Genomic DNA, 12,143 nt, shown 5'->3' with positions numbered 1-12,143 from the left:
GTCAGGGTGCCCTTGGTTCTGTAGCGAAGGTTCATATCCTGAACCAGTTCCACCGTGTCCTGTAGACCAGCTCCAGCAGGAGGTTTGTCAGAGATGAGGTGAGGTCATAAAATTAAAAATTAGATTTATTTGTCACATGAACATCGAAACCTACAGTGAAATACATCAACATACATCAAAGTTGCTGGTGAACGCAGCAGGCCAAGCAGCATCTATAGGAAGAGGCGCAGTCGATGTTTCAGGCCGAGACCCTTCGTCAGGACCTGCAGAATCTGCATCTGCAGAATTCCTGTTGTTTGCGTGAAATACATTGTTTGCGTCAATGACCAGCTCAGTTGGAATGTGTTCTGTGGGCAGTCCACAAGTGTTGCCCTGCTTCTGTGCCAACAAAGCATTGCCAGCAGCTTACTAACCCTAACTCGTATGTGAGAGGAAGCCAGTGCACCCAGAGGAAACCTACGCACTCACGGACAAACTCCTTAAAGACAGCGGAAGATATTGAACCCTGACCACTGTTTGCAGGCATGGTTCCTCCTCCCTGTTGGTAGAAATGAGAAGAGGGAATGTTAGGGTCCTAATTGATAGATGCCACTTTCTTGAGGCACTGTGTTTTGAGGATATCCATGATGGTGGGGAGAGTTGTGCTTGTGCTGGGGCTGGTTGGGTCGACAACCCTCTGTAGCCTCTTGTGATGCAGTGCATTACCCACTCCATACCAGACTGTGATACAACTGGTCAGAACACTCTTGAATATACATCCGTAGAAATTAATGCACCAATATTTTGGACTTCCTGGGATCTTTCTATGCCCGCATGGACTACTGGGTCCTTAATAATGGATACTGCCTTTTTGAGGCATTACTCCTTGAAGATGTCCTGGATACTCCGGAGGCTAGTGCCCATGATGGGGCTGACTGAGATTACAACTCTCTGTAGCTTACTTCAGTCTTGTGCAGTAGCACCCCTGCATACCAGATGTGATGCAGCCAGTTAGAATACTCCGTGTAGAAATTAGTGAGTGTGTTTTGTGACATATCAAACCTTCTCAAACTCCTAATGAAATGTAGGCTTTCTGGGATGTCCCGTACCCTGACTGACCTCAATCTGCAACAGTGTGGCCACGTGGGTTCAGAGAATAAAAGTGATCTGATAGAGATGAACAAGATGATAAGAGGCATAGATTGAGTGGATAGCCAGAGACATTTTCCCAGGCCCGAAATAGCTAATACAAAGGTGGCATAATTTTAAGGTGGCTGTGGGAGTGTACAGGGGCGACGTCAGAGGTACGGTCTTTATACAGAGTGGTGGTGTGTGGAACACCCTGCCCATGGTGGTAGAGGCAGATACATTAGACATATTGAAGAAACTCAATGATGGAAAAATGGGGGGCTATGTGGGAGGGAAAGGTTAGATTGATCTTGGAGTAGGTTAAAGAGTCAGCACAACATTGTGGACTGAATCGTCTGTACTGTACTCTACTATTCTATGTTCTATAACTTGAGTGGTTTCTTGCACACAGGGCTTCGAATGGGACTTGAAAGGAACTCCACTGGATTCAAGTTCTGAGATCCACGTGGTGGTGAAGGACCATGAAACCATGGGCAGAAACAGGTAGGACGTCACTGGCTGTCCATTAAACACTGTTCCAGTTGAGGTGTTGGTGTGTCCCAACCACCCCACAGCAAATCTACAGGAGATGGCTTCTGTCCACTGATGTTATGCTGGCCGTCATCAGTCAGGGCATGAGTGTGGAAGGTGGGGCATTCTGTTGTGGTTGTACAGGACACTGGTGAGGCTGCATTTGGAATATTGCATTCAGTTTTGGGCACCGCAAAGGAAAAACATGATCCTTAACAGATGAGAAAGTGTAATTTAAATTAATGTTGGTGATTGTGTTAGTCACTATTTTTGTCTCTGTGGATAATGTAGTTTTGTAGCATGGAAATTGTAATAAATGTATCTTGCTAAAGAAAAGTGGAATCGTAGGGCAGAAGAGGGTCCCTGGAGTGGAAGGGGAGGGAGGGTTCTCGGAGCAGAGATGGAGATTCCTCGGAGTGGAGATGGAGGTTCCCTGGAGCAGAATGGGAGGGTGGGTTCCTCGGAGCGGAGATGGAGGTTCACAGGCCCAGATGGGGAGGATAGTATCCCTGGACACCGTGCGTTCCTTGTCCATGGTTACTCAGGCATGAACATACCCTCAAAACATCGCCGGGCAGTCAGCCTGGGCAGAACCCTCCGCTACTGATCTCCAGGACCCATGGAGAGCTATCTCTACCCGCCCCAGAAACATGTGGACTAGGACGTTCTCTTTCCTCCTTGGCCCCTCCTCGCCCATCCTTCCTGGATGTAAGGCATCCGTGAGTCTTGCGAGACCATGGATCTGCGCCTGGAAAGTCTTCACGCTCCAGGGCGCAGGCCTGGGCAAGGCTGTATGTAAGACCGGCAGTTGCCCATGCTGCAAGTCTCCCCTCTCCACAACAGTGATGTTGTCCAAGGGAAGGGCAAGGGCAGATACAGCTATACAGCTTGGCACCTTGGCACCAGTGTCGTCGCAGTGCCTTGCTCAAGGACACAATACGCTGCTTCGGCTGGGGCTCGAACTCACGACCTTCAGGTCGCTAGTCAAATGCCTTAACCACTTGGCCATGTGCCCACATATGTTCCTGGATGGAACATGTATAAAGAGGGTGGGCTAAAATGCAACTAGAAGGCAAGGAAGTGCCTCCATAGGGGCTGCACATGGTCTCTTCCAGACAGCAGAAGGGACAGAGGCTGGGAGAAAGCCTTTTTCCATGCTGGGATGCCTCAGTACTGGTGCCCCTTCCCTTCTCCATGCTGAGGTCCCCAGTGGAAATCCATTTACAAGGGTGTCCTTCCCATGTACATTGGGGACCTGGGGTGGAGGGTGATGAACAGAGTGGTGCCCTGTAATAACTTCAACAGTTTGTACATGGATATCCTGGCCACCTGTCACTGGGAGACACCGTATACCTCAACTATGTGGAGTGTGAGAGACTACAGCCTCTATTTGTATATTTGCAGGAGTGGCTCCTTGCCTTCCAGTTCCATTTCAGTCCTTCCCTACTTGTATCCAATCATCCAAGAAGTTGGGGGGTCTGAGTAAGAAGGGAGAAAGATGTCCAACATATTCCTGGGACTGGCTAAGATGGGTCCTGGAAGTGGGCAGCGCAGGGTTCCAACTGTCTGGCGACATTCCAGGTGTATGTCCGTGCCCGGGTAACCCTAAGGAGGGAACACGCAGTGTCCCAGGACCAGTGGCCTCCCCAGGAAATAAGTTCCATCCTTGACAGGGATGGGATAATTTTTCTTTAGTTCGTCACTGTTTGTCTGTTTGTTGTAGAATGAAATTTATAATATAGGTATTTTTTGTTTTTTAAAAAAAGGTTTAAAAAAAAGTAGGACCTTGGCAGGTAGAAGGTTTGTACAGTAATGTCCCTAGATGTCCAGTCCCACTGCAAATCTCTCTGCCACATGGAGTGGCCACTGTGAAATCCCAGAGCAACATACACAAAACTCAGCAGGTCGGCAGCATCTATGGAAAAGGATAAATAGTCGACGTTTCAGGTTGAGACCTTCCATCAGGACTGAGAAGGAAGTGGGGGGTGAGGGAGACGCCAGAATAAATAGGCAGAAGGAGAAATTGATATTGATACCATCAGGTTGGAGGGTATCCAGACAGGATATACAGTGTTACACCTGCCCATACACCGCATCCCTCACCTCCACTCAGGGCCCCAAATAGTCCTTCCAGGTGAGGCAACACTTCACCTGCGAGCCTGCTGGGGTGGTCTGTTGTGTCTGGTGCTCTCGATGCAACCTCCTCTACATTGGTGGAACCCGTCGTAAGTTGGGAGACCGCTTCTTCGAGCACCTCCGCACCATCTGCCACAAGCAGGACTTCCTGTTGGCAAAACATTTACATTCCCATTCCCAATCTGACATGTCGGTCCACAGCCTCGTCTGTGCCAAGGTGAGGGCACTCTCAGGGCAGGGTGGAGTAGCCACACCTTGTATTCCATCTGGGCAGCCTCCAATCTGATGGCATGCAAAACTCAGCTGAGAAGTGGCAGATGGAGTTCAACCCAGATAAGTGTGAGGTGGTTCATTTTGGTAAGTCAAATATGATGGGAGAACATAGTATTCATGGTAAGAGTCTTGGGGTCAGAGTCCATAGGACACTCAAAGCTGCTGCGCAGGTTGACTCTGTGGTTAAGAAGGTGTATTGGCCTTCATCAACCATGGGATTGAGCTTAAGAGCCGAGAGGTAATGTTGCAGCTATATAGGACCCTGGTCAGACCCCACTTGGAGTACTGTGCTCAGTTCTGGTCACCTCACTACAGGAAGGATGCGGAAACTATAAAAAGGGTGCAGAGGAGATTTACAAGGATGTTACCTGGATTGGGGAGCATGCCTTATGAGAATAGGTTGAGTGAACTTGGCCTTTTCTCCTTGGAGCGACAGAGGATTAGAGGTGACCTGATAGAGGTGTACAAGGTGATGAGAGGCATTGAGCATGTGGATAGTCAGAGGCTTTTTCCCAAGGCTGAAGTGGCTGGCATGAGAGGGCACAGTTTTAAGGTACAGAGGAGATGTCAGGGACAAGTTTTTTATGCAGAGAGTGGTGAGTGTGTGGAATGGGCTCCCGGTGACAGTGGTGGAGGCAGATATGATAGGGCCTTTTAAGAGACTCCTGGACAGGTACATGGAGCTCAGAAAAATAGAGGGCTAGGGGTAACCCTAGGTAATTTCTAAAGTATATACATGTTTGGCACAGCATTGTGGGCCGAAGGGCCTGTATTGTGCTGTAGGTTTTCTACGTTTCTATGATTATCAATTTCTCCTTCTGGCGACCAAATTACCCCCCCCCCCACCAATCCCCACTCTGATATTCACTTCTCACCTGCCCAAAACTTCTCCTGGGATCCTTGCTCCTTGCCTTTCTCCTACGGTTCACTCTCCTCTCCTATCAGATTCCTTCTTCTCCAGCCCTTGACCTTTCCCACCCACCTGGCTTCACCCATCACCTCCCAGTTGGACTCTTTGCCCTCCCCCACCCCCACCCCACCTTTTTTATCCTGGAGTCTTCCCCCTTCCTTCTCGGTCCTGAAGATGAGTCTCGGCACGAAATGTCAACTGTTTATATATATTTCCATGACTGCTGCCTGACTGCTGAGTTTCACCAGCATTTTGTGTGTGTTGTTTTGGATTTCCAGCATCTTTTTCCTGTTTGTGTAGGAGCTCTGGACTGTTTGTTTAGCGTGGTTGTATTTTACTGATATTTTACATGTGCTTGTTATTTTGTAAGTGCTATGTGTGCTTTGTGCTGTGTTTTGCACCTTTGACCCTGGTGCAAAACAAGAGAAGATCTGCAGATTCTGGAAATCTGAGCAACACACACAAAATGCTGGAGGAACTCAGCAGGCCAGGCAGCATCTATGGGAAAAAAGTACAGACAGTCGATGTTTTGTGCTGAAATGTCGACTGTACTCTTTTCCATAGATGCTGCCTGGCCTGCTGAGTTCCTAGAGTAACACTGTCTCGTTTGGCTGTATTCATGGGTATTCATGCATGGTTGAAGGACAATTAAACTTGAATTGAATTGGATGTGCAGCCTCCAGGAGATGGAGGAGATCTTGCTGTGTATTGGATTATTCTTCTCGCATGTAAAGACTAACAATAAACTTTATTTGTCTCAAACATTGAAAGATCATTATCAGGTTTAATATCACCAGCATATGTTGTGAAATTTGTTGTTTTGCGGCAGTGGTACATTGCAATAGATAGTAATAAAAACTGTAAATCACAGTAAGAAATATATTTTTATAAATAAATTACGTAGTGCAAAAAGAGAGCAAAATGAAAGAAAAAAAATTGAGATGGTGTTCAGTAATTCAATAGCTCCATTTAATATCAGAGAATGTATACAATATACAACCTGGAATTCTTGTTCTTCAAAGGCATCCATGAAATTAGACATCAATGATGTGTAATTTGGAGGAGGAGGAGAAGGTGGTGGCGCGATGCAGCGTGTGCGGCCTCTCCGGTGAATGATATCTGTAATCTGTCAAGTAGGGTACCGTGCACAATTCAGAGGATGACGCTCGGGAGGCTGTATCGGGGGGCTGGTCGGTGGCTCAAAGTTTTTGGATGGACAGACTCAGTGTTGGCTGTTGTCGGGTGCTTCCATTGCATCAGCAGTTGTCGGTGCCTGGAGGTTTATGGCAGGGAGTTTCTCCCTTTTGCTGCCTGCTATCAGGAACTCAGGAGTTGATTGACTCTGGGACTTTGAGACTTTTTTTTACCATGCCCATGGTCTGTTCTTCATCAAATTATGGTATCGCTTTGCACTGCTGTAAATATATGTTATAATTATGTGGTTCTGTCAGTGTTAGTCTTTAGTTTGTCCTGTTTTTCTGTGATATCACTCTGGAGGAACATTGTATCATTTCTTAATGCATGCATGCATTTCTAAATGACAATCAACGAGGACTGAGAGTTCTCATAATCTAAAAAAAACAGAAGAATGCCCCAAAGAATAAGTGACAGTAACCCCCGACCTCCGTGTACAAGCAGCATCAAAGCAATAATCCTTCCTGTCCCACTTATTTCAGCAAACAAAAAGCATCAGCTCCCTCTACCCAGCAAGCAGGCAATAGCAACCCCCCGCCCCAAGAAAAAGACAATGATCTGCATACAACAAAAACAAATTGTTCACCCAGCAAGTTGGCGTACCACTGGCTTTCTTGCTTCACCTTTTCACAGTGAGAGAGAAGACCAACAAAGACAAACAACTTGCTGATTTACAGTGTCAAAGTCTGATGCAACGCTTTTATTCCGCCAAGTACAGTGCCCCCCAGATCTGATCCGCTTTCCCTGATGTTCTGTTTTCTCCTGCTATGCTTCAGTCAGTGGCACTGGCATAGATTCAGCTTGTCCCCAAGGCCGCAAAGCTTCAGGACCCTGCAAGTGCGTTTGTCTTCTAGGCTGTGTCCTTGGGAGATCGAGAAACGGCCATCAGTGGGCCCTGGGAACATTGCCGCAAAGAACCAAAGTTTCAAGTGTAGTTTTAGGTCAGGGTCTTCGACAGAACCCCATCCACCTTGTGAAGGAAAAAGAGAGACATTAAAGGTAGAAATTGAACTGTTTCTGCAGATGAGCTCGAAGAAGCCACTGTTGAGCGCCGTCGCAGCTCCGCCCAGTGTACATGGGTTCACTATCCATTCAGAAACCTGATGGCAGAGAGGAACGATCTGTTCCTGAATCATTGAGTGTTTGTTTTCAGGCTCCTGTACCTCCTTCCTGATGGCAGCAATGAGGAGAGGCCATGTCCCAGGTGATAGGGGTCCTTAATGATGGATGCTTGAAATATTGCCTTTTGAAGGTATCCTCAATGCTGGGGAGACAAGAGTCCGTGATGGAGCTGACTGAGTTTACAACTTTCTGCAGCTTATTTTGATCCTGTGCAGTGGTCTCTCCATACCAGACGGTGCTGCATCCAGTTAGGATGCTCTCTACGGTACATCTGTAGAAATTTTTGACAGTCTTTAATGACTTACCAATTCTCCTCAAATTCCTCAAAATATAGCCGTCGCCATGCCTCCTTTGTAATTGCATCAATATGTTGGCCTCGGGATAGATCCTCAGAGATGTTGACTCCCAGGAACCTGAAACAGCTCATCCTTTTCACATATAGCATCATAGAGACAGATACTTTGGCCCATCTAGTCTATGTTGAGCTACTTAAAATGCCTGCTCCCATGGACCTGCACCAGGACCATAGCCCGCCATACCCCTACTCTCCATGTACACGTCCAAAGTTCTCTTAAATGTTGAAATTGAGCTTGCATGCACCACTCCTGTTGGCAGCTCATTCCACACTCTCACCACCCTCTGAGTGAAGAAGTTTACCCTCATGTTCTTCGTAAATTTTTCACCGTTCACTCTTAATGCATGACCTCTGGTTGTAGTCCCACCCAACCTCAGTGGAAAAAACCTGCTTGCATTTACCCTATCTATACTCTTCATAATTTTGTACACCTCTATCAAATGTCCCCTCTATCTTTTAAGTTCCAAGTAATAAACTCCTGACCTATCCAATCTTTCCTTATAACTCAGGTCCTCCAGATCCAGCAACGTCCTCATAAATTTTCTCTGTATTCTTTCAACCTTATTTACATCTTTCCTGTAGGTAGCTGGCCAAAACTGCACACAATACTCCAAATTAGGCCTCACCAATGTCTTATACAACACATCATAACATTTTCATCTCCTAAAGTCAATATGTTGGTCTACGAAGGCCAATATCCCAGAAGCTTTCTTTATAATCCTATCAATCCGTGATGCCACTTTCAATGAATTGTGGTCCTGCATTCCCAGATCCCCTTATTCTACTGCACTGCTGATCCCTCAATGAGGACTAGTGTTTGGTCCCTTGACTTGCCCTTCCAGAACTCCAGAAGCAATTTCTTGGTTTTACGGACATTGAGTGCAAGGTTGTTGTTGTGACACCACTTAATTAGCTGATCTATCTCGTCACAATTTGAAATTCTGTCAATAATAGTTGTGGTCATTGACAAATTTATAGTTGGGGTTTAAACTATGCCTAGCCACACAGTTGTAGTTGGAGAGAGAGAAGAGCAGTGGGCTAAGCACGCATCCTTGAGATATACCAGTGCTGATTGTCAACAAGGAGGAGATGTTAATTCTGATTCGTAGTGCAGAATGTGTCATTTGCATGAATGACCATCACAGTCCAAGGATATCCTCGGATAGCCCACAAGTGTCACCACACTTCCGGCGACAACATAGCCTGCCCACAACTCACTAACTATGTTTTGGACTGTGTGAGGAAACCCACATGGTTATGGGGAGATCAAACAAACTCCTGACAGACAGGGGAGGGAAATGAGCTCATATACTTTATACTTTATTGTCGCCAAACAATTTGTTCTAGGACGTACAATCATCACAGCGATATTTGATTCTGCGCTTCACACTCCCTGGATTACAAATATTAAATATTAAAGATATTAAAAATAGTTAAAATTAGTAAATATTAAAAATTTAAATTATAAATCATAAATAGAAAGTAGAAAAATGGGAAGTAAGGTAGTGCAAAAAAAACCGAGAGGCAGGTCCAGCTACTTGGAGGGTACGGCCCAGATCTGGGTCAGGCAGATATTGCAGGCACTCTAAAGCTTTCCACTAAATTCTATGCTTCTGAGCTGTCCTGTGGTACTTGTACTGAGATACAGTGAAAAGCCTGTCTTGCACACTGTTCATGCAGATCAGATCATTACACAGTGCATTGAGATAGAACAAAGTAAAACAGTACCAATGCAGAATACAGTGTAACAGTTACAGAGAAAGTGCGGTTTGGGTAAATGATGAGGCGAGGGAGGCTCCCCCCACCCACCATTCTAACCAATTTTTACAGGAGCACAATTGATAGTGTCCTGACCATCTGCATCACTGTCTGGTACGGGAGTTGCAAGAAATCTGACCCCAAGTCCTTACAAAGGATTGTGAGGACTGCTGAGGGGGTCACTGGGGTCTCTCTTCCACCCATCAGAGATATCTACCAGGAGCTCTGCGGATGCAGGCCCTTAACATTGTCAGTGATCCCTCCCATCCATCCAATGATCTCTTCGCCTTCCTACAATCAGGCAGGGGGTACCATAGCATCAGGACAAGAACTGTTAGGATGGGACACAGCTTCTTCCTTCTGGTCCTGAGACTACTGAACTCCCTGCCTCCATCCAGGTCTCATCACTCATGAAGTGACAGTAGTGTTATTCTATTTACTTTTTAACTTGTATTGTAAATGCACCTTATTATTTGTTAATTTATTTGTGGTATTATTACTATATGTGCTGTGTGTGAGCTACGTGTACTGTGTCATGCACCGTGGTCTAGAGGAAAATTGTTTCATTTGGCGGTATATGTGTATACGGCGGAAGGACAATAAACTGAACTTGAAGTGCAAGATCATAACAAGGTAGATTATGAAGCCAAGATTCCCAAGGGCCAGTCTGTGTACAGGGTGCCATGCAGAGACAGGCACCCAGCCTGACATGCAGTGGCTAGTGTACAGGTGAACAAGCTGGCTCGCATACCCTTCATTCTCCTCGGCAGACACGGGAGGGAGGGACTCAGGATACACCGGCTGCCTCTGAAGCAGGACTGAACAGAAGAGTACACTCGGCCCCTCAAGCCATGCTACCTCAGCAACAGGACCTGGGCGGTGACCACTCAGCAGGTTAAGCGGGACCTGTGCAAAGAGCAACAGTTAAGCCTCTAGGATGAAAGGTCATTTTGAACTGAAACATTGGCTGTTTCCCTCTCTCCATGGAGGCTGCCTGGCTTGTTGGTTGACAAAGTCCCAGCGCAAATAAAGAATATGTCTCATCAGATTAGACTGAGCAAGTGAAGGGAGATCAGAGGTGACTTGATAGACTTGTACAAGATTATAAAAGGCACAGATAGAGTAGACAGAAAGAGACTTTTGCCAAGGACAGAAATGCCTAATATCAGAGGACATGTTGAGGGGTGGTGCCAGAGATAATTTTTTTTACAGACAGTGATGAGTGCGTGGAACGCACTGCCAGGTGTGGTGGTAGAGGCAGGCATAGAAACATAGAAAACCTACAGCACAATACAGGCCCTTCAGCCCACAATACTGTGCTGAGCATGTACTTACTTTAGAAATTACCTAGGGTTACCTATAGCCCTCTATTTTACTAAGCTCCATGTACCTGTCCAGGAGTCTCTTAAAAGACCCTATTGTATCTGCCTCCACCACCATTGCTGGCAGCCCATTCCACGCACTCTCTGCATAAAAAAAAAACTTACCCCTGACATGTTCTCTGTACCTACTTCCAGGCACCTTAAAACTGTGCCCTCTCTTAGCCATTTCAGCCCCGGGGAAAAGCCTCTGACTGTCCACACAATCGATGCCTCTCATCATCTTATACGCCTCTATCAGGTCACTTCTCATTCTCTGTCGCTCCAAGGAGAAAAGGCTGAGTTCACTCGACCTATTCTCATAAGGCATGCTCCCCAATCCTGGCAACATCCTTTTAAATCTCCTCTGCACTCTTTCTATAGCTACTACATCCTTCCTGTGATGAGGCGACCAGAACTGAGCACAGTACTCCAAGTGGGGTCTGACCAGAGTCCTATATAGCTGGAACATTACCTCTCGGCTCCTAAACTCAATCCCACAGTTTGGGACACATTCAGGACATTTAAGAGACTCTTAAATAGGTGTGTGGACGATAGGAAAATTGAGGGCTACGGGGGAGGGAAGGGTCAGATTGATTGTGGAGTAGGTTTATATAGGTTAACACAACATTGTGGGCCAAAGGGCCTGTACTGTTCTGTGTTTTACCAACTTACAATGGTACAGTCTAGATCAAAGCAAATTCATTATTGAAGTACATATGTGTTGCCACGTGTTACCTGAAATTCATTAACTTACAGACATTTACAGAAAAATAAGGTACAGAGAGAGCTGCCAGACGAGGTGGTAAATGCGGGTTCTTGTTTAACATCTAAGAATAAATTGGACAGATACATGGATGGGAGGTGTATGGAGGGATATGGTCCGTGCGCAGGTCAGTGGGACTAGGCAGAAAATGGTTCGGCAAAGCCAAGAAGGGCCAAAAGGCCTGTTTCTGTGCTGTAGTTTTTCTATGGTTTCTATGGCTTCTAATGATTATGAAAATCTTTACATAAACAAGACTGACAAATAATCAATGTGCAAAAGGAGACAAACTGTGCAAAGAAATAAAAAAATACGAAGGACACGAGTTGAAAGTGAGTGTGCAGGTTGTGACATCAGTTCATTTGAGGTGAGTGTAGTTAACCACATCAGCACAAGAGTCCGATGGTCACCCTGTTATAGAACTGATGTCATTAAACTGGAAAGAATGCAAAGAGGAGTTTTGTAAGATACTGTTGGGACTTGTGGGCCTGAGATACAGGGGGAGTTTGGGCAGGTTGGGGTATTATTCCTTGCAGCATCAGAAAATGAGGTGTTTCCAGCTGATATTTTGCAGATGCTGGAAATCTGAAATAAAAGAAGAGCAGCTGGTTCTGATTTTGTTTCAGTTTTCCAGCA

At 46.0% G+C, this 12,143-nt stretch overlaps 1 protein-coding gene across 7 annotated transcripts in view; it reads left to right on the top strand.

Annotated features, from left to right (window-relative positions):
* dysf (dysferlin, limb girdle muscular dystrophy 2B (autosomal recessive)) overlaps positions 1-12,143 on the top strand; it is a 394,877-nt gene that overhangs the window by 38,879 nt on the left and 343,855 nt on the right. For all 7 annotated transcript variants that reach the window (XM_063047166.1, XM_063047171.1, XM_063047168.1 and 4 more), the window contains exon 3: positions 1,520-1,611. In XM_063047166.1, coding sequence (XP_062903236.1) covers positions 1,520-1,611 — 92 coding nt within the window. The remainder of the gene's footprint in view (positions 1-1,519; positions 1,612-12,143) is intronic.

This window comes from Mobula hypostoma, chromosome 4 (assembly GCF_963921235.1).
Source record: "Mobula hypostoma chromosome 4, sMobHyp1.1, whole genome shotgun sequence".
NCBI lineage: Eukaryota > Metazoa > Chordata > Chondrichthyes > Myliobatiformes > Myliobatidae > Mobula > Mobula hypostoma.
Note: the sequence above shows the minus strand (reverse complement) of the source record. Positions and strands in the feature narration are given on the sequence as shown.